This window comes from Hippopotamus amphibius, chromosome 14 (assembly GCF_030028045.1).
Source record: "Hippopotamus amphibius kiboko isolate mHipAmp2 chromosome 14, mHipAmp2.hap2, whole genome shotgun sequence".
In the NCBI taxonomy this organism is placed as follows: domain Eukaryota; kingdom Metazoa; phylum Chordata; class Mammalia; order Artiodactyla; family Hippopotamidae; genus Hippopotamus; species Hippopotamus amphibius.
The window spans coordinates 66478632-66500168 of record NC_080199.1 but is presented as its reverse complement, the minus strand read 5'-3'; the positions used below and the strand labels follow the sequence as shown (position 1 = coordinate 66500168).

General features: G+C 39.6%; 2 protein-coding genes across 2 annotated transcripts in view; one reads left to right on the top strand and one right to left on the bottom strand.

Annotated features, from left to right (window-relative positions):
- Nucleotides 1-10753, bottom strand: part of PROSER1 (proline and serine rich 1) — a 27436-nt gene extending 16683 nt beyond the window's left edge. The window contains exons 1-5 of the mRNA XM_057707418.1: nt 9879-10753; nt 6731-6796; nt 4345-4413; nt 1481-1575; nt 585-678 (exon numbers count right to left, since the gene is read on the bottom strand). Coding sequence (XP_057563401.1) covers nt 585-678; nt 1481-1575; nt 4345-4413; nt 6731-6796; nt 9879-9923 — 369 coding nt within the window. The 5' untranslated portion in view covers nt 9924-10753. The remainder of the gene's footprint in view (nt 1-584; nt 679-1480; nt 1576-4344; nt 4414-6730; nt 6797-9878) is intronic.
- NHLRC3 (NHL repeat containing 3) lies at nt 10727-21537 on the top strand. The gene is made up of 7 exons (XM_057707420.1): nt 10727-11352; nt 11645-11803; nt 12101-12248; nt 14577-14777; nt 15544-15635; nt 18534-18646; nt 19236-21537. The coding sequence occupies exons 1-7, from the start codon at nt 11269-11271 to the stop codon at nt 19486-19488; spliced, it is 1050 nt and encodes a 349-aa protein (XP_057563403.1). The 5' UTR covers nt 10727-11268; the 3' UTR covers nt 19489-21537.

Below are 21537 nucleotides of genomic sequence, written 5' to 3'. Positions count from 1 at the left end.
GGTGTGAGGATTAAATAGGGTTGGGCTGCAGCTCCTAGGAGAGCAGTCCCCGCCTTCCTCAGGCAGGTTTCTAATCACTAATTCAGCTTCCAGCCGTCACAATCCTAAGAAATAACTACTTTTGAGGACCAATCAAGTTTTCTAGGCTTGGACAAGTACTACTTCTCCCACTTTTAGATTTTAAATTAACAAACTGGAATGTTGCTTCACCATACATCTTTATGAATCTGATGAAAATAAACCTGATGACAAAGCAAATTTAAACTGTTAAGTTCCTAAATACACAAAATGAAAGACAAAAGCTGGGAGCCGTGGCGGAGCTACCAAGGGACCAAGAATAAACACCCCATGAGGCTCACGCTGAGGGCTGGCTGCTCCCTCTCAAGCCGTCTCTTCATTCACCAGTGTTCCCGTCGCCCGGCTATTTTCCTCCACAGACTGCTGCGGTGTCATTCTCAACCCATCACGTAACAGCGGTCAGGGTATTCATCAAAGTTAACACGGGAATAAGATCAGCACTGTTTTCTTCATCAGCATTCAGAAAAACCAACATACCATTTACACAGCAATCTTGAGGAAATTACCTGTTCAAGTACTCTCTTGCACCGCTTCTTCTCAGACATGTTTATCCTGAAGAGATCTTCAATGGGACGAGAATTCTGTGCATCAACAATGTTTCTACCAAGGAAATACAATTTAGCATTTCATTTAAGAACCTGGACACGTATTTACTACACAGATACATCTGAGCAAGCTTTTCCCCGTGACATAATGAGAAAAGTATGATTATTTAAACCCATGTGCTAAATGCATAAAAATCATGGTTGATCTAAAAATGAAGTTTTACCTTATGCTTTATTTTAATTTTGTGTTTTTGTGGTCATTTACAAATATATAAGGGACTTACAAAATGCATGTGCTATAAATAAACAGCAACTTACAGATGCTTACATTATAGGAGAGTAGGTTCCTTTTCTCTTAGTCATCACAATCATTTCTCAAATGTTGTGCTGGGTGCTTTCACATATCTTAGAGTATTTAAAGATCACATCCCTACTAGGCAGACAAGATCTTTATTTTTCACAATTGAGGAAAATAAGATCCAGAAAGAATAAGTATATATGAAGCCAAAAAAAACATGTCAGAACGTGGAAGAATCCATCTAACTATAAGTCCTCTGGCTTCATCACCCAGCGTTTCAAGTTATTCAGAGTGGGAAGTCAAAGCAAGTCACCGCAATGCAGACAAATCAGAATAATGAACCTCGATAAGCCCCACTATTTCATATGTTATAACCACGTGTAATAAGCACACTAGATACTTAGATATAAGAATTCAGCTGTATGCTTCCATAGATTTTATTGGAGTTTCATTTATTAATATAATTCTGACACATTAACATACACTAATGAGTCAAAAGACATTTAAAAAGTCTTCCAAATTTTTCTCCAATGAAGTAAAAAGAAAAAGACATACTTACGAAGCTAACAGTTCAAGAGCAGCCAGCCTGTCTTTACTGAAGGTGAAACAGTTGAGTATATTGACCACTTCTGCTGGGTGAACAGCCACCATTTTCTATTAATATAAAAAACAATTTTATTTTCAACATGAGAAATATTCATGCCAGAAACTGCCTTTGGGGGGGAGGGGATGTAATGAAGTGTTCTTAACATCAATATTTGAGATGAAAACTGCTTAATCAAAAGTAAGCCCTAACAACTATGTGAATTAAACTTAGGCGTTTTCAATGTAACTACTTTAAGAGCAAAGTTCTATGTGCTCTTTCTTATCCACAGTTCTCAATATGCTCATCTACAGGAAAAACATTTACATGTTCTGCTTTCTTCAGAAAGGCTATATAGGGCTTCCTAGGTGGCGCAGTGGTGAAGAATCCGCCTGCCAATGCAGGGGACACGGGTTCGATCCCTGCTCCAGGAAGATCCCACAAGCCGCGGAGCAACTAAGCCCATGAGCCACAACTATTGAGCCTGCGATTTAGAGCCCGTGAGCCGCAACTATTGAAGCCCATGCGCCTGGAGCCTGTGCTCTGCAACAAGAGAAGCCACGGCAATGAGGAGCTCGTGCACCACAACGAAGAGCAGCCCCCACTCACCGCAACTAAAGAAAGCCCGCACACAGCTAAAAAGACCCAACACAGCCAATAAAATAATTAATTAAAAGAAAATTAAAGATAAAAAAAAGAAAGGCTATATAAAAAGGGGATATTTATAAATATGGGAGATATATTGCTTGAGAAGTTAGAAAAAATTATATTCCTCAGAGTTTTAGGTACACCACAATCAACACTTCTAGTGAAGTCCATGGCGCTGAACAGTATTATTAAAAAAAGGTACTCCAATCCCATCATTAGGTTTCTTTACCGCAGAACTTTCTTGAGAGCCCTGTTAACATGTATTGTGACAATCCAAGATTGTGTGACCGTTACATAATTTATCTGCCTAGGATACCTGTATTTTTGAAAAGCAGGTCAATTTACAGATGTATGTTAACAGTGAAGGAAATTCAAAAGCAAAGTCAGTATAAGGAGATCAGTTAGAATCAACAGCCAATAGATTCCTAAAATCGGGATCTGTGGTTTTCAGACACTCTTACCTCTATACCACCGAAAGAATTGATAAAACTATATATCCTTTTGCGTGTTTTTAAACTGACATCTCAAAATTTTACCAGAAGTTTATATATTTACAGAAGAATGATTTCCTTATATGTAAGTTTATTATGTATTTGTGAAAACCTTGGAACTACTGATCTAGCTCATGTAATTTATAAAAATGTTCATAACATAACCTAACTGTCAAAGCCAGTCCTCAACATGAAAACAGTCAAATCAGACTTACTTTGTCAGAAAAGGTTGGACTTAATTTAATTCAAAGAAGTGCATTAAGTTGTGCCTGTGCAGCCTTCTCATCTCTGATTTTTAATTCTAAGGTAGGTGGACAGGCAAGCAGACCTCAGAGCTTTGTCATGAGTTTGTTATCTCGATAAAATAAGGCAAGGTCCCCATTAGTATTTCTTACAGAAACACTCTCAGGACACTGTATTGTCTCTGGTTCTTGGAGAAAGATTTTCACCCCAACTGATGGGTGGATGGGTAGGATAACCACCCCACCCCCCGCTTTGTTTTTTGTAAAGTAGAAAAAAAGCAACTGTTAAAGAGAAGAAGCACTAACAGATCCAGACACTCTTAGGCAAATTAGTTTAAGAAGCTAAGGATCTGGGACTTCCTAGGTGGCGCAGTGGTAAAGAATCCACCTGCCAATGCAGGGAACACGGGTTCGAGCCCTGCCCTGGGAAGATTCCACATGCTACGGAGCAACTAAGCCTGTGCGCCACAACTATTGAGCCTGTGCTCTAGAGCCCGTGAGCCACAACTACTGAGCCCATGTGCCGCAACTATTGAAGCCCATGCGTCTAGGGTCCATGCTCCACTACAAGAGAAGCCACTACAATGAGGGGCCTGCGCACCACAATGAAGAGTAGCCCCCACTAGCAGCAACTAGAGAAAGCCCGAGCGCAGCAACAAAGACCCAATACAGCCAATAAATAAATTAAATAAATAAATAAATAAATTTATAAAAATAAATAAATTAAAAAAAAAAAAGATGCCATTCCTTTAAAAAAAAAAAAAAGAAGTTAAGGATCTATAGATTTCCTTAAAGCTATCAATGCCTGATACTCCCAGAAAAATCTTCCTATACAGCCAGATCCTGTTTGACCTTCAGTGCCTTTGCTAATCTAGGCTCTAGAGCTGTACTATCCATACAGTAGCCACGAAACACATATGCCTGTTTAAACTAAAATTAAATAATACCTTAAAAATACTATTCCTCAGACAGACTAGACATGTTTTAAGTACACAAAAGCCACATGTGGCCAGTGGTTACCATACTGGAAAGAACAGATATCAAACATTTCCATCATTACTGAAAGTTCATTTGGACAGCACTGGTCTAAAAAAATGTAAGCACAAACCAGTCTGACTAGTCTTCTAAGACTAAATACCAGAGCGTGAAGACATACAAAAATAGAAGGAAGTAAATAAAAATACTTAAGAGTTCAAATCCTGTATTTTACTTGCCTATAAATATTTTCTACTCCAATCTGAAATTAGGACCTTGTTCAATTTAATAGTACCTTATATGTGATTTAAATTTACAATTTGGGAAGTTTTAATTTAACAGTTATTTTGAGTAATCAAAATATAATGAAATTTAGTGTCAGTATCTAATGCAAACAAATTACAAATTGAGATGAATTATAGAAAACTAGGGGAGAATTCAAAATACTTAAATTCTACATTCTAAGGAAAAATAAATTACTTACATGCTGTAATGCTTTCATTGCCTTCAACTGAGGCTCAGCCCAGGAGAAATATCTCAGTAAATCAACCACCTGAAAGCAAAGAACTAATTTAGCTCTAACGACAATGTGTTTGCAAACACTTCTACAAGATTTATTTCAGTACTTTGAATTGCTATTCAAAGTGTGCTGCCTGGGCCCCAGTGATGAGGCATAAGCGTGACACCAAAGTTTAGACTGTGCTGACGGAGCAGCCACGTTCAGCTACTTAAATTTAAATCAACTGAAATCAAATCAAATCAAAAATTTCAGTTCCTTACTGGCACAAGCCACATTTTAAGGGTTCAACAGCTATATGAAGGTGGTAGCTACCACAATGGTTATTGCACAGACAGAGCATTTCCACCATCACAGAAAGTCTTGGACAGCATTGGTCTAGAAATAAAGGAAAGTACAAGTACAGGAGGAAGAAAGTACCTAAAGAAAAGGAAAGTTGGAAAAGTACCAGATGGAGATAAAATGTCCACTTAGGAATATAAAGATATAGTATGAATGGAAAGCCTTAAAACATTTAGTGGAGAATGATAGTTTTAATCAATTACAAAAGGGCTTTCAGTGGTGTGGTTTAGTGTAGGTCCGCTAACTTCTACTCTTTAACTCAGATCTGGAGTGCATACTACTCATTTAGACCACAGATCTATTCTCTAAAAATGTAAGAAGCACCCTGAATCACTCCAGCAGCTTCTAAACAGTAAGTAATCTTGAAAGCACAGCCAGCCAGGCTCTCTGCCACTACCACCAGTGAAGTTCAAGTGAATGAGGGAGATATTGTGCAATAGCCAGGAAGAGGTGTGTAGACACCAGGATCACAACACTGAAGTCCCCACGTGGTCACCACTACCTGGGGCCACTGCCTCCAAGGACACCCCAAAAAGGGGGGAAAAAAAAGACTCAAGACAAGAGAGTAATAAAATCTGGGTTAATGAATTATTTTACTGTGACTTCCTAAAAATGTGTTAAGGGTTCAATTACTCCACAAAGCGAGATTAATGTTAGAAACTGGGGTGGTATGTGAAAAAGAGTAAAAATACTTTTCACTCCTTAATGAGAGATAAATAGCAAACAAGTATGTACTTTCCATACAATCTGGTAAGAGTGTATGTCCTTACTTTTATGAGAATAATGTTTTTACTATATATAGTAAATGCTACCTGGGACTTTACCAGCCATAAAATTTTATAAACTATCATGTATGATATAGGAAAGAAAATAATCAAGATAATAAGTAGGCCTAAAAGGTCACACTTAGAAAGTAGCTTGATAGAATTTGTAATGACTTTAGCAAAGTCATTACATTTTTAGCAAAGTCATTAAATTTCCACTACAGGAAGTTTTCTACAAAATTTCACATATATACACAGAAACACAAGAGAAGGAAAGAAAAGCTATCAGCTATGCGAAATTATAAATCTTTCTCTGAAACATATAAATTTTTAAAAAAGCATAAGGGGATTTTGAAAAGTAACAGGGTAGCTGAAAAACACTTATAAAATAGGCACCAACACATGCAAATCACAAAGTAGCTTTTAGGAATTTAGTAGGCAGAACTACAGGCTTAAAGTTATTCAAGTTTTGAAAGTCTCGAGAAACAGACGAAAACCTGGGGCATTTACTAACTCAATCTACAGATTCATCCACTGTCTACCCTTTTCACATTCCCAACCCTTTCCCAGAACTGTTCTCCAGATGTACATTTCTATTTCTGGTCTACTTCTCTATCAAGTGTTTTCCAAGTATCCCCTGGAAACCCAGCTTTCTCTGATGTGTGTGTGTATATACAGGTAAAACTATTTTTCAGAATCAGCAAACTCCCCCTAATGTTTGGTGAAAGTTCCCACTAAACTATCACACTGAAAATATTAGTTTTCTGGCAGTTACAGAAACTAATTAGACACTATTTTTTTTCTTATTTGCTAAAATTTTTACTTAGTGGCTTCATATAAGAATATACATCACCATTTGTTCAAGTTTTAGAAAATGTAGTGAATTTTGCAATTACTGACTCACAAATACTGTATAAATTTGGGTATGTTTACCATTAGAAGTTTACAAACATATGATACTGTGCCCAGAATATAAACACTTTGAATTGCTCTTTTTAGACACTGCATTTGAAATCATGTTAGCATGTGATATTGTGGTGAAAGTGAGTATGTTTATAAAATACCCCAACTATAAATTACTAAAAGTTTCCTGCTGAAACTGAAAGCTTCTAAAGTTACTGAATAGACACAGCAACAAAGTAAAAGCAATTCTGAACTTGACCAGCAGGTAAATAAGACATTAATCAGAACATTTCTGTTAAAAAAAAAAAAAAAAAAGGCTTTTGCTTAAACAAATAAAGGAATACCTGTTCACTGGAGAAATATCCATGCACGTATTCAATTGCTTTTAATTTGTACTCTGTCAAAACAGCCTAAAAAACATAGAAAAACAGAATGAATATATGTAAGCAGAACAGTAATATACATATACCAAGACTGCCTAAGCAACTCAAACAGTGGCAGACCTTCTGCAGCCCCAGCACAGGAGGCTGAAAAAGTCACTATGGTGATGTGACATTCTACCTTCCCAGGTCCCATGCTGTAAGGGTTGCACTGAGACAGCAGGAAACGCCCCTGGGCCTTCCTACTCATTCCTACAAAGGAAGGGAATAGAATTGTAACAGGTAAGTTTCGAGAGTAATAGAAATTAAGTATTCCGGTAAAAGTAATTGCAGTTTTAAACCATCCCAAATTCAACCAACCTGTCGTTTTTAAGGTTAAACAGACTAGCCATTACTCATTCATCAGATAATTATTTATTGTGCACCTATATGTGCTAAGTGATACAGAAACACGGATTAAGACATGGTCTGGTCCAGGCTCTCAGTATTTCTACAGGGATGTATGAACCCAGGAGCAAATCTCTGTGCCTGCCACTAACTGGCAGTGTGGCCTCTGAGAGGTATTTTTATCGCCCTGAGAGCCTCCTCACCCATAAAAGGGAATACCAATCACTACCCACCACAGTTACTGTGAGGATTAAAACAGTCAAGAGTAGATGTGACGCATAATAGGGAAGTTCAGAGGGAAGTCGGTGGCCTTGACCCAGCACTATGTAGAGCTGAATGAAATCATGTATGATCTCTTCGCAGCTATGTGTTACGCTTACAGATGGAAACACCAGACTATCAAAATCTGATTAACTACTTCTCATTAAAAATCCACTAATCCCCTTTGTATCATGACAGATGGTAACTAGACTTATCGAAGTGGTCATTTCCTAGTATAGAGAAATATGGACAGTGTTGTAGGTCAGTTACACTCCACACAAAGAAAACTCAACTAACCCCTTTGCCTTCACTACAAAACAATCATGCTTGTACTTTCCACAGGCATCTTTCTGCTAAGAGAAAATACTATGACCAATCAACAGAGAAACGCATCCAAGGAGCTCAGGAGGTGAACTTTCACTCAAAGGGGGGAGGGAATGGTATTCTGGATAATGTACTCTTGGGAGTCTGACTGTTATTGCCATTCTTGGACACAATCAAAAGTAAGTTTCTGGTCCAAATCCTGGATTGTGCTGATGGCAAGTCATGTCTTAATTCTCTCCTCAGCACCTGAGAGGCTGAGCTGTACCCCCAGGCACAACACCATGGCGCTCAGGAGTCAGACCGCCCAACTCTGAACACGTCCCTTCCCTTACCAGCTGGGTAAGTGTGAGCTGGCTAGCTAACCTCACAGGGACTAGATCTGCCCTCTGTAAAATGAGGGGTATAGAACCTATGCCTCTTGGGTCCTTAGGAGGATCCAATCATATAACGCATTGAGAAAGTGCTTAGAATAGACACACTGAGCAAGTGCTCAATAAACGACCATTATTATTATTACCCCCTTCTTAAAAAGCAAATTAAATATTGTTTTTCCCTTCCTTTCTTTCTTCCTATTTCTTTTCCTAGTGTCTTCTTACATGGCTTTGTTTGAAATAACATCAGTGACAGCCAGTATTACCTATAGACGTACGGTGACACTCAGGATAAGATTACCTGGTTTAAACTGACTTACGTTTTCAAAGTCTGAGAGCAATTTTTAAAAAATCAACAGTTATTCTCATACTTAGATATGCTTACATTTATATCCCATTTTAATAACCTAATGCTACGTTGATGCATCTAATTATCTGGTATAGACAGCAAGAGATATATTTTGATTTCAGACCAGAAATAAGGACTTTAGTTGCTATGAATTTGATTTTAATCTCTGGAAATTTTTCTATTTCCCTCATTAGTATTTACTATGTCATCTTCCCACAGTTTAGAAGGGAGAGAATATGCAAACTGACACCCTATAGCTTCCAAAAGTAGAAACTGACTGGTCTACCTGAACAAATTATTTTCTCTTACACAACGGTTTAACATCAACTCATGCACAAATTGTGGCAAATTCTAAGTATATAGTCAGCAAGCTCATATTTTATTGCAAACTGTCACTGGACAAATTCGGTTTGCAAAAGCAGAAATTTCATTCAAAAAAAGAACATGCAATATCCTTACAAATGTAAATTTAACTTAATACGAAAATTTGAAAAAGCAAAAGAGCTTTAAAAGGGATAAAGGAAAACATTTTGCTTCATGGAGAATGCAGAAAAACAGCCTGTCCACAGGCAATTTTGTTAATTTCATAAGCTTGAAATAAATAGTAATCACCAGAGAACAAGGTAACAAGTCTTTTCGCATCTATCAAGGGTCTTAAAGATATGAAAATAGCGAGGTAATTGCCCAGGAATTCTAAGCAAAGGACCTGTATTAGCATAAGAATGGTTAGCCAGTCCTTGCAGGTTTCTTTGTAAACTCCTACTTTTTGCGCTTGAAGTACTGGTAGGCTCAAGAGTACATTCCAATTTTTGCTGTATGATTCATCCTGGGAGGTAAGCTAGGAACAATACCTTCAAAATGAAGCAAAAAATTGGAAAGCAGGAGAAAAAAGTTTTGAAATGCGAGGTTTTGAAGCCCATTCCTAAAAATGACTTTAAACTTAATGCCACACTTATTAGGACACTAATTTTGTCTGGCCCAGGCAACAAACATAGTCTGCTCATACTCAGATTTTAAAAAACTATCATAGTAACTACCGTTAAAGGAACGTCCTACGTGTTATCTCTAGTTTGCAGTCACTCTTACGTTACTGAAAGATGAGGAGATCGACTCAGAAATATTAAAATCACTTATCCGAAGCTACAGAGCTATTAAAGATTTGTAGAGCGGGTTTTGCAACCGAGGACGCTGAACACAATCTCCGCAACACCGCACTGATGCTCAAGAAGTTTAGCGTTAACATAACTTCTATTTGTATGGTGAGATGTATCAAGACATAAACTCCTACACCGTACGTTAAAATTCCAACCAGTTTTGCAATCCTTAAACCCGTATTTTACACAATCTGCACGCAGTCCCTCAAAGAGAATAAATCATGAGAATTCGTAGCTCATAGATTTAAGGAATTAAATGCAATTACCTTTCTAATTTCATCCAGCACCATTTCAAAGGACTTTTTGTCCATCTTGACTACTATCTCGACGAGGTTTTAAGTTACAGTTTCAATTACAAAACGTTCATCCCTGGTCTGCTCCAACAGTAAAAAAATATTTACAGCCGAGAAGGAAAAAAAGACTCAAGGAGCAGGAGGAAGGATGCGAAGAGGTAGAGTACTTCAAACTCTGCAAAATTTTCTAAAAATGGAAACTTATAAAAACTTTTTATTAAAAACAAACCCCGTGAGGCTTCCCCAGCTTCTTTGCACAAAGCTTCAGGACCCCTTCGGGGAAGAGCCGGTTTCTCTAAGTCCCGCAGAGAAACCCGGGGTCCGGCAGCCAGAGGCAGAGCGCCGGTCCCCGCAGCGCAGGGCCAGGCGCCGCCGGAGGCAGGTCGGGAAGCCGCCTTTCCCGGGTGGAGCGGCCGGGAGAGCAGAGGCACCCGCTCCCCGAGTCCCGCGGGCGGCGAGGAGCGCGGCACCGGCTTCTCGGCCCGCACCTGCGCCTCGGCCGCCGGCCGCCTCTCACCGCCGCGAACCTGGCCTCATGGTCCGGCCCGCGCTCACTCCCAGAAGCTCCGCCGGACTCCTGGGTCCCGCAGCCCGGGCAGCGGCGGCCTGGCAGGCTCTTTGTTACCAACTGCCACCGCTTCCGGGAGCGGGCCGGCGGCCGGCGAGCACCGGGAGCCGGGCGAAGGGGGGCACGGTCTCAGGTAGGGGGACTCCCGAACACCGCAGCGCCAGCGGCGCCAAGAGCCCGTCCCGGTTACCCCCACAGCTTCCCCCGGCTCGTGGGGGCCTTCAACGCAGCCCGTCGCGCCCGAGTAAACTCAACTCTGCGCCGCCCGCGGAGGCCACTCTTTGCGGAGAGCCTCTGGAGGGGTCCTGGTGTGGGAATGTAGGTGTCCATGGCGGACGCCTGGATGCCTCGGAATTGGATGAAGTCGAAGTCCTTCCCAGAGCCGAAAAGTTATTTTTTGAAGGCCACGCCCTTAATTCTAAGGTTTGATTGCGCTAGTGTTTGGTTGTTAAGTCTGCATTTAAAAAGAATGAACGTCAAGGGGTTAAGGCATATCTACGGACGCCCCGATATTGGCGGCCTGGCGAGGTCCACAGCGTGGGCCGTCCAAGTCACGGGGTGAACCCGGGGACATGTGACACGGGGGACGGGATGGCGGGGCGGGACCACACTGGGAATCCGGAACCCCAGTTCTGAATTTTCTTTCGCCCAGGTCTCCGCTGCTTTCTGGTTCTCAAACCTAGGCGCACTGGAGCTAGGAGCTCAGTGCAGCGACAGACGGCGCAGACCTGGCGCTGGCCGGCGGCCCTCAGCCGCCTGCCGATCCTCTTCCCTTTCCAGGCTTCCCGTCTCATCATGGCGAGATTCTGGGTCTGCGTAGCCGGCGCTGGCTTCTTCCTTGCATTTCTGGTTTTGCATTTGCGTTTGTGTGCCTCTCGGGTGAGTTGGACAGTGAGGACATGGCCGTCGGGTGGGTCGATAGCTCTGTTGGGAGACGGTCTTGGGATGGAAATGGAGCTGGTTCTCTCACTAGTTGGTCTCAAACCCAGCACGGGCAGTCGAACCGCCGACGCGTTGCCTATCTCTCAGCATTAAAAAGTTTGTCATATAAAAACAGATGATTGAACCTGGTGTACCCCCAAAAAAATAATAAAAAAAAATAAAATTAAATTAAAAAAAAAGTTTGTCATATGGTACGTCCCCATTTTCCTTATTTTCTCTTCTTTCCCAGCTCCCGTTACATCTTCACTTGGCTTTTAAAATTTCGTGGAGAGCTGAGGAAATCCTTTACCGGATGGATGTGGATTGGCCTAAGTATTCAGAATACTTTACTGGAGCAACATTTTGTGTTGCCGTGGACTCCCACAACGGATTGGTTTATGTAGCCCAAGTAAGTAAAATTGTTTGCTTGTTTGTTTTGTAAAGTTAAGAACACAAAGAAAACAGTTTTTCTGTACTCAGTAATTGTATACGTTTATATTACGCCAATTGTGGAATTTTTTTGAGTGAGAGTTAATATTTTGGTTTTGAACACAACAGAGATGAATATTGTAAGGTTTTGTAGAGGGTTTTTTTAAACGTTGCTAAGTTTCTCGGTTAATCTATAATTTTTGTTTCTGTCTGCCAAAATAAAGATTGCTTCCTTAAAGCTGATCCTATCTAAGCAGTTATTTTTATATACCTTCAGAGAGGGGATAACATCCCAAAGGTATTAGTGTTCACAGAGGATGGATATTTCCTGCGAGCCTGGAATTATACAGTTGACACACCTCATGGTATGTTTGCAGTCAGTACACCACATGAACAATCCGTCTGGATCACGGATGTGGGAAGTGGTATGTGTAGTAATATCTATTAAATTATCTTGCTAGAAATCACATCTTTGCCCATGTTCTTGCTTGCGCATTTAAAAAAATCAGTGGCTGAATCTCATTGTAACTTCTTTAATGATTCGTAAAATCGCTTGTTTCTAAATCTTTATATTGTACTTCTGTAGACTCTAGACAGTTAACAAGGAAGCTATAATTATGATCTTTCCTTTGGCTTGTCACGGGGCTTTTGCTCTTTAAAGTATCAGTCGCTCTTCCTAGAATAAATAATTCTAAACTTCTGTGAAGCCAAATAAAATGATGATCTCTAAAAGCTAATGAATGGAGTCCTTGCCTCTAGTTTTCCTTCACCATTTCTCTTTCAAAAGAGATTATGTTGATAAACAGAAGTTATAATAGACTAAATGCCTAATAGTTTTAAACAACTCTCATGTGACAATAAAATGAAAAATCTTTGACTTCAATTTTTGCTGTTGAACCACATGCTTTAAAAAGTGAATAAAAACTTATTCCAGATGAAAAAAGAAAGATTATGCTGAGAAACCAGAGGTGCTTTCTTGCCCAAAGTGCAAACTTTGCAGAAACTGCTGGTGTTAATGTTTCCGAAATCCCACTGACTTCAGCATGTCTGAAACCTTCTTTCCATCGAATTTTTATAGTAGAACGTGCTGCAAAACAAAGCAGGCACCATGGAACTTATAACTGTGAGATAAATTTTTAGAGGTAACTGTTGACCTGTGCTTGTGGCTTAAGACAAGACGGTACAAGAGATAACCTGATGTTATCTCAGGATCTCAGGAAGGAAAGAGATCTTAAAGAAAATATTTCTAGCCTTACTTGTCCCAGTTATGTTCATGGCTTGAATGTTATTCTGTTTCCCCACTTTGGGCTGATTCAGATACTGTTTTGGAATTAAAGAGGTCTCAGTTTTTGTAACAAGTGCCCTTACCACATCTGTTCTCAGGACCCAAAAGATTTCTGAGCTTCAACCCCATGACCTATTTATGTACAGCTGTAGTTCATTGTTAGACACTAATGAAATTTGACTATTTTCCCTTTTTTTTTTCTTTTTTTCTTTTCAGGATTCACTGTTAAAGGAGGCCTTTACTTCTTAATTCATTCCATTCATGTGATCCTTTTCTTTATAAAATACTTCACTGGTTCCGAGAAATAAAAAGAACACACGTGATCTCTTCATTCTTTCCATTATAGCTTGTTTTTCCACACTCAGATCTGAAGACAGTTTTTCTATTCCTTCCTATATTTCAAAGAATAATTCTCCTTAGTAAAAATATGGCTGCATATCAGCCATTAAAAAAATTATTTACTGGTATTGTATTTCTTTTTCCAATTCCTTAGAGACTTTGAAGTTTGCTTTCTTTAATGTTTTGTTCTCTTATTATTGCTACAAACTTTAGCTCAAATCTCCAAAACAAGTATAATAATAAATATAATTGTCATGATAGGATTGTAGTGCAAGCTGATTCACTTTATTTCCAGAGAGCTCATTGTTTCCAGTTTATCATTTGAATGCCTACCAGTTAGTTGGTCTTGGTATGCCTTCAAGTTGGTTTCTGTTAACCACTTTGTGGTTTTTCCCTATTTGTTAATAGTCCATTTTATACTTTTATTTGTAAGATAGTTTTAACTCAAGGAAGTTTTAATGTGAGAAGGTAAGATACTGGTGATTTGGAAAGATTTATTCCTTTCTTAGGAAAGAAATGCTAATGGATCAAATTTTGTATTTGTTTCCACTAGGAGAAAAATGCAGCTTAAAAAAGTCAGTATTGCTATAAACCAATAGTCAATTAAAAAATTAACACAAGAATAGACGTAAATGTCTTTTATAAGCAAATAAACAGAAGTCTTGTATTATAAAGAACTTTTTCAGTGACCCACTGAAATTGGAGATCTGCCTGTGAATGACTGAAATAATGGTTTTCAAAAAGAGTTCGTTTTCTGGGTCCTTCTTGATTGTCTTTTACAAGTAATGCTTATTCAAGGTCATAAGATTAAAAAAAGAAAATGGTGTACCAAAACTTTTACATCATGAGCCTTCTGTTTAGGGATTCAGAGTTTTTTTTGTTTGTTTTGTTTTCTTTATTTGGATTTACAATCTACTTATTTTGGAGTACCTGAGATTTTAATTCATGAATAGCTTTGGCTATAACTAATAAAGCTCTATTGCTTGTCAAATATAACATTTAATTATCTGAGCCTTTTAACTTTTTATTGCTATTTAATTCTGTCAAATTTTTGCTCTCAGCTTACTTGAAAAATCTGAATGTTTGTACAGTGGTTATGTTTTTGAAACGTCCATGTCTGTCTTTATAGGACTCTACGGTCATACTGTTAAAAAATACAATTCCTTTGGTGACCTTGTTCAAGTTTTGGGTACCCCAGGCAAAAAAGGCACTGGTTTGAATCCCCTGCAGTTTGATAACCCGGCAGAATTATACGTAGAAGACACAGGAGATATTTACATTGTGGATGGAGATGGAGGATTGAATAACAGGTTGATCAAATTGTCCCAAGGTATGTGGCTTAATTTTATATGGTATTATTGCAATACTTTTAAACAGAAAGAACTTTTTGGCCAACCCAATATAAGATTACTTAATAAGTTGGATTTAATTTGTTTGATACTCAATGTAATTTCAGTCTTTGCATCTGTCTTCATATTTCCTACTTCTCTGTGTCTTTGTGTCTCAGATCTCCTCTCCTTTCTCTTATAAGGGTACTAGTCACTGGATTCAGGGTCTGCTCTAAATCCAGAATCATCTCATCTTAAGATCCCTAAGTTAATTGTATCTGCAAAGGCCCTATTTCCAATAAGGTCACATTCACAGCTCTGGAGATTGAGACCTGGACATATCTTTTTTTGGGGGGGGATTGGGGGGTGACATCTTCAACCCAATACAGGGGTATTAAGGAAGACAGACAGCCCATGAGAACATAATTTTTAAGCTCAGAGGAATGGTAATACCAAATAACAGATTGGTTATGAAGGGGAACCAGTTTGAGGGAGAGGTTGACATGAACCCTAAACAATGATTTTGAGTTACAAAAAATTCAGGTGGAGACAGTCATTAAAGAAGTAGATTCATTGCTTGAAACAGGGACAGAATATATATATATATATTTAGCATACAAATTAGTCAAATGGGTGTATAAATAGAAAGCTAGGAAAACATAATCAGCTGGGGGTATAATTGAATAGTTTGTAACTTATGACATAAAATATACAAATGTAGAAGGTATTCTATATGTTGTTCTGACCATATGTGTTTACCAATTGTAGATTTCATGATCCTTTGGCTACATGGAGAAAATGGGACAGGGCCTACTAAGTTCAACATACCCCACAGTGTTACAGTTGATGCCGTTGGTCGGGTAAATATACAGCGTCACTGTGTCTGGACTGTCCGAATATGTGGGGGCCAGGGGGAGCATGTATGTGTGGATCTTGGTACACACGTGCGTGTCTGCACATCTAGATATGTGTGTATGTTAGCGGATGTGTGTGTCTGGATATGTCTGGGCAATTCCTCTGAATACATCCATATACTCTCCTATAATGTTTGAGTCCTATAATGAAGTTCCTCAAATATTTAGAAATGAGCAAACTAGATCACCTATGTCATTTCAAGGGTAGAAGAAGCTAATAATGGAATAGAATATAAGTGAAGTTACCTGAAAAAAAGAGTTGCCTTTTCACTAGGAAAACTACTATCAGTGTTTAAATATATTTTAAATTCTAGAATTGAATTAAGTTAATTCTAGAATGTGTTGATCGAAAGGGAGATGGAAGAGGTTAATCTTGAAAGCTTGAGAAAAGGGGTGACCAGGCACACTCTTGTTCTCCGTGACCTGGCTCCACTCTGGGGAACAGAAAGCTTTAACCAGCAAATTTCAATTTCTTCTTTTTCCATCTCTACCCACTACCACCTTTTTTGCTTTTACATGCCTTTAAGCATGCATATCTCTTTTTAGGGGTCACCTTCCTATAACCAAACCCCCACCCAAAATGTTTTATATTTGTTTCTCCGTCTGTTTTCCTGTAGTAGCCCTTATTTCCCCATTATAGTAACTATCACAATATAACACAATCGTGTAGTTGTCTCCTCTAATAGAGTGCAGACAGTATGAGGGCCAGAACTGGGTTCCTTTTGCTTTCTATGTGAGTGCCTAGCACATAGTAGTTGTCTTACGTATTTGTTAAATCACTAAATGCCTTGGTGCACAGTAGATGCATCAGACTAGCTTGGCTTCATGCCGTTAGAAGTTTAATTCATTTCCATTTCTGATTCTGTGCTCAGCAAGCAATCTTCTGATTATGACTTGGCTTCCTATGTTGACAAAGTGAGAATGTTTAGATCATAAAATCTGCAAGTATTTCCCATCATAGATAGGGAAATAACTGAACATATGAGCTTTGTAAATTGGAAATTGGAAAGTTGGAATTCTTGTCTTACACATGATCCCCTGAACCTGATTAATTGCTCCCCTCATGGGATAAGAACAAGATCAGATTTCTGAGTCTGCAAGACCTAGAGCCAGGTCAGTTCACCATGGTGCGGAATGTCCTTGGAAGTCATTTAGTGGGGATACTCTAGCATCACCAAGTGATGAGAAAGGGGAGTGTTAATTTCTGGACCTTTGCGTTTTTATAACAGCAGCAGCAATGCTATTGTGAGCATTTAACATGACCAGCCCTGTGTGAAAAATTTATTAGTTCCAGGGTTAGACTTGTTTCTTCCTTTCTTTTTTTAAATTAATTATTTTATTTTATTTTTGGCTGCGTTGGGTCTTCATTGCCACGGGTGGGGTTTCTCTAGTTGTGGCGAGCGGGGGCTGCTCTCCGTTTCGGTGCGCAGGCTTCTCATTGCGGTGGCTTCCCTTGTTGTGGAGCATAGGCTCTAGGCACACAGGCTTTAGTAGTTGCAGCACTTGGGCTCAGTAGTTGTGGCGCACGGGCTTAGTTGCTCCGTGGCATGTGGGATCTTCCTGGACCAGGGCTCGAACCCATGTCCCCTGCATTGGTAGGTGGATTCATAACCACTGCACCACTAGGCAAGTCCTGACTTGTTGTTTCTTAAATAAGATTTCTTATAATCAAAATCTGTTAAGTAGGAAAGATAATGCTAACAGTCTATAGTGTCATTCAGTCCCAGGGTCTAAGCTGTATTTCCTCCTTGGTCACTTATCTAAGACCATAATCCCCAAATCCTTAAGGAAACTCCTCTTTAGTAAAGAATCATAGATCAGGAACAGATCTTGAGAAGTTACCCTACTTAGGGATCAACAGCCTTTCTGAAGTGATACACTGAGTCTTTGTTTCTGATTGGAGATGAATTCAGTGGCTACCAAAACTCACACACATTGACAAAGATTTAGTCAGGGTTATCCTGAAGAAATAGTCCTGAGTCCACAAATGCAAGAACTCCAAGGATCCTCAAGAGGGGAAGGTAGAGGTCAGCATGGTTGGCCAACCCTTCCAGTCCATTCTCACACACCTCTGCCACCCTAGCCACATGGCAGTGAAAACCATCTCACTGTATGTACACCATAGGTTGCATACATCAAATACAGTACACGAAATGTCGTTTAGATCCAATCTACGTTCCTGTTTTATAACAAGTGTGCTTAAGAACGCATGACAGCCTATATATAGCAAGCCTAAATTAAACCTGCTGTTAGCCTATTATCATGCTTTATATGTCACTAAAATCTCCCAATCTTCCTCTTCAAGTGGTTTGGCACTTTGGACATGCCCTGGTAAAGAGCAGGTAGAGGTTTAACGATGCAATAACGAGTGAACCGCTGGCTTCCCACTGGCCTGGGCCCCTAAAGAGCAGGGCTACTTCTCTATGTCTTTGTCTTGTTAGCTGGTCCAGGAGCCAGCCAGTTGGCAGGACTCAGTGACAGCGAATGCTTGTTAGAGGAGGGAGCGAGTGGATGCTGTCGCTTCTCAGTGTCTCCTAATCCTGCGTACAGTGCAGTGCTCCAGCCTTCTAGTTACTGGATGTTTAGTACAGTAGTCAGAGCATTCTAGGCTTTGGGTTAAGACAGATGGCCATATTACATAAGTGGCTCTCCCACTTATTGTAAGTTCACTTCAAATGAAGTATTTAACCTTTCTGCATTTGAATTTCTTATCTGAAAATAGGGCTTTTAACATTCTCTTCTTTGGGTTACTCTAAGTCCTCAATGGGAGGACTTAGAATGAAACTGTTGAAAATAAGCATTCATTCTCTCCCCCCCTTCTTTTTTCTTTCCTTGGGTTCCCAGGTGTGGGTGGCTGACCGAGGTAATAAAAGAATTCAAGTGTTTGATAAAGACACGGGGGAGTGGTTAGGAGCGTGGAGCAGTTGTTTCTCAGAAGAGGGACCTTCTGCAGTCAGGTAATCGTTTCTTTTTGTTTTTAAAATGCTTGTTTGATTTGGTTTATGTTAGTTTCTCTGAAGAGCTAGCTGAAAGTTTAAAACATTTACTGTTAATTTTAAGCAGGGAAAAGGAAGGAAAGAAATATTCAGAGAACATGTAATCGTATTTCAAAGCCCAGACAGAGTGACTGTGGTTAAACTCCCAGTGCGTTGTGGAATCCAAGTGTCAGAGATAATAAAGGCTGGACCTTGCTACAGCCTCTGCCCTCGAAATACAGTTTATTTTTAAACAGAGAATGAAAATAAAAATCTCGAGTCTATAGTTTCAGACCCAGCTGACACCTGTTCTCCATTAGTTTCATCTTTGTGTAATACTCCAATATTATTAATTTTAAAAGCATTAGCTAATCTTTGGCTAAGTCTATCATCACAAATCTCTTGTTCCCTCAGAAGCAGAATCAGGTCAATTTTAAAGTCCTCTTAAAAGAACCGTTCAGCCAGCAGGTCCTTACTGTTGTGGAGCCCTGTAGGGGATACACATGTTGAAAAAATAAGCATTTATGTTAGTTTCTCACCAGTTGCTGATGTGACGTGTCTTCCTCCTTAGGTTTACTCCCGACGGGAAGCACTTGATCGTGGCGCAGCTGAATCTGAGCCGGCTCCTAATCGTGGCGGCGCCCCCAGTGGGCGGCATTGGTGACTGTTCTGTGATCAGCACCATCCAGCTAGCAGACCAGGTCTCGCCTCACCTCTTGGACGTCAGCGGGAAGACTGGAGCCGTCTACGTAGCAGAAATTGGAGCAAAACAAGTACAAAAATATGTCCCCATGAGTAGCTATTTCTCTTCATTTGGTTCGTAATCGTGTCTTTTCCTGGGGATCTTTCAAGTGGAAGTTTAGATTCTCAAGTTCATCGTTAGATGCTCTGAAATAATGTTCAGGCACAAGGATTTGTTTATGTTTACCTGGCCTGGTGTCAGAAAGATATGTTTTTATCTTATGACTATGAATATGAATTATGAATGTTTTTATCTTATGAATTATGAATCATTTGAGCATTCCTGTGACTTCATTTCATGCATGAGTGCATAAGGATATTTTAATGAAAGAAATGTAACTCTAATGAGAAATGGGCTGGGAAAGAGGGACTGAGGTAATTTGCCCTGTAGACGCATTCTCCCTGAGGGGGAGAACACAGGAATAGAAATGGGTTTCAGGATAATTTATTGAATTTCATATAAACCACACAAACCTTCACTTCACTCACTTTGTAAAAAAGTAACTGCTTGAGAGATGGGGTGAGATGGGGTCTTGATGAATGAGAAGCCACAGGGCGCCAGGTCATGAAGATTGAGGAATGAGGAGGCAGGGTTGTCTGTGTGCCTTTGAGCGGCGTATAGTCCACACAACACGGCGACAGCAACGCACCAGTGCGGTAGGACTTTCAGAAGGAGGAGTGTTATGTCTGAATTGTGGAGACGTTGCAGGGGAGTCACTTTGAGCTCCAGCTTGAAAAACTGAGGAGGAGAAAATGACATGGTCCAAGTAGAGAAATTACGCAAAGTTGCACACTTGTTGTGAATGTCAGTAGGCTTTCTTTTAAAGGCCCAACTTGGCATTGGTCCTTCAATTGTAAGATACTTAATCTCAGCCTTTAATTGTAGGAATAAAAGGGCTAGCGTCGAAGCACTTTACCGAATGGGAGTTTTATAAATAACTGGAATATTTTTTAAAGGTAGCGTAAAAATAGGTCCTCTCCTTAGTGCTTCCTTCCTTTTCTCTCTTCCTTTCTTTCTTTCTCTCTCTCTCTCTTCCTTCCTTCCTTCCTTTCTGTGAACTCTGTTCATTCCTAACATTTGTCTACCTCAAAGAAGTTTTAGAATTATATGAGAGTGTGCCAAACACTTGGAGCTATTAAGATGAATAATTTCCTACCTTTCTATTTCTACATCTCTTTTTTACCTCTTTGGTCTGAATATTGGCCTCCCAATTAATACCATTTGTTCAGTTTGTTCCAGTGTATTCTCAGGTTTGAAGGAACCTTGCCATGTTTCAGTCTTTCAGATCATTCTCTGCCTTTTCTCATATCAGCCTCCCTCTTTATCCCAGTGTTTTACTGTAAATTGTGCAGCAAGTGAGAAGCCTTGAGCTGCCTGCCCTCATCACCTGTTATGATGGGAGTCTGTTTTCCAGACCTCAAGGAACTCACACTTTTATCATATTTTGATGCCATTAGGAAGGTAGATCTACCAACGGGAAACTCTATCCTGTGTTCCAAGGCCATTGGTAAGTGTTTGTGCCACCGATCAAGCTGTGTGATCTCAGTAAGTTGCCTTAGTTTTCTCTTCAGTAAAATGGGAGCATCGTCACCTTTCTGCCTTCAGGAAGGCTGTGAGGATCAGATGTGCACTAGGTTCAGATGTGCACTAGGTACAGATGTGCCTGTTGAAGTCTGTAGCTCCAAGTACGTTAAAGGCACCTTATTAGCAAACGTCCTGCTAAATGTGCTATTTACCTGATACCAGCTATCAGTTTTGCCTTAATTTTGCGTTTATTGCTTCTTTTCAAAATGTATTTCATAAACTTTATGCAGTTTAGCCAGATCAACTTGGGTGAAAGGAAGTAATTTGAGGTTTTGTTTTGTTTTCAAGCCAGGACAAGAAGTGCAAATGTCTCTTTGAAGGAATATAGGTTAGATTTTGTCATTTCAAAAATGTTGTATTTAACTTTGTTTTATAACAGATTCTTATAAAACTTGCTGAACGTATTGTTTCCGTGTGTCTCGCTAAAAGTGTTTATTGTATTAGCATACTTGTAATCATGGTATTTCACTTTTTTCCTTTGGATTAATTGGTTAAATTAATTGAATGAGAAGTGTGTTCTATTTTCTATTCAGAAATAAAAATAAAA

Coding starts and splice junctions, on each gene's coding strand:
- NHLRC3 (XM_057707420.1), top strand. CDS start 11,269: ATGGCGAGATTCTGGGTCTGCGTAGCCGGCGCTGGCTTCTTCCTTGCA. Junction 11,353..11,644: donor TGCGTTTGTGTGCCTCTCGG/GTGAGTTGGACA, acceptor CTTCTTTCCCAG/CTCCCGTTACATCTTCACTT. Junction 12,249..14,576: donor GATCACGGATGTGGGAAGTG/GTATGTGTAGTA, acceptor CTGTCTTTATAG/GACTCTACGGTCATACTGTT.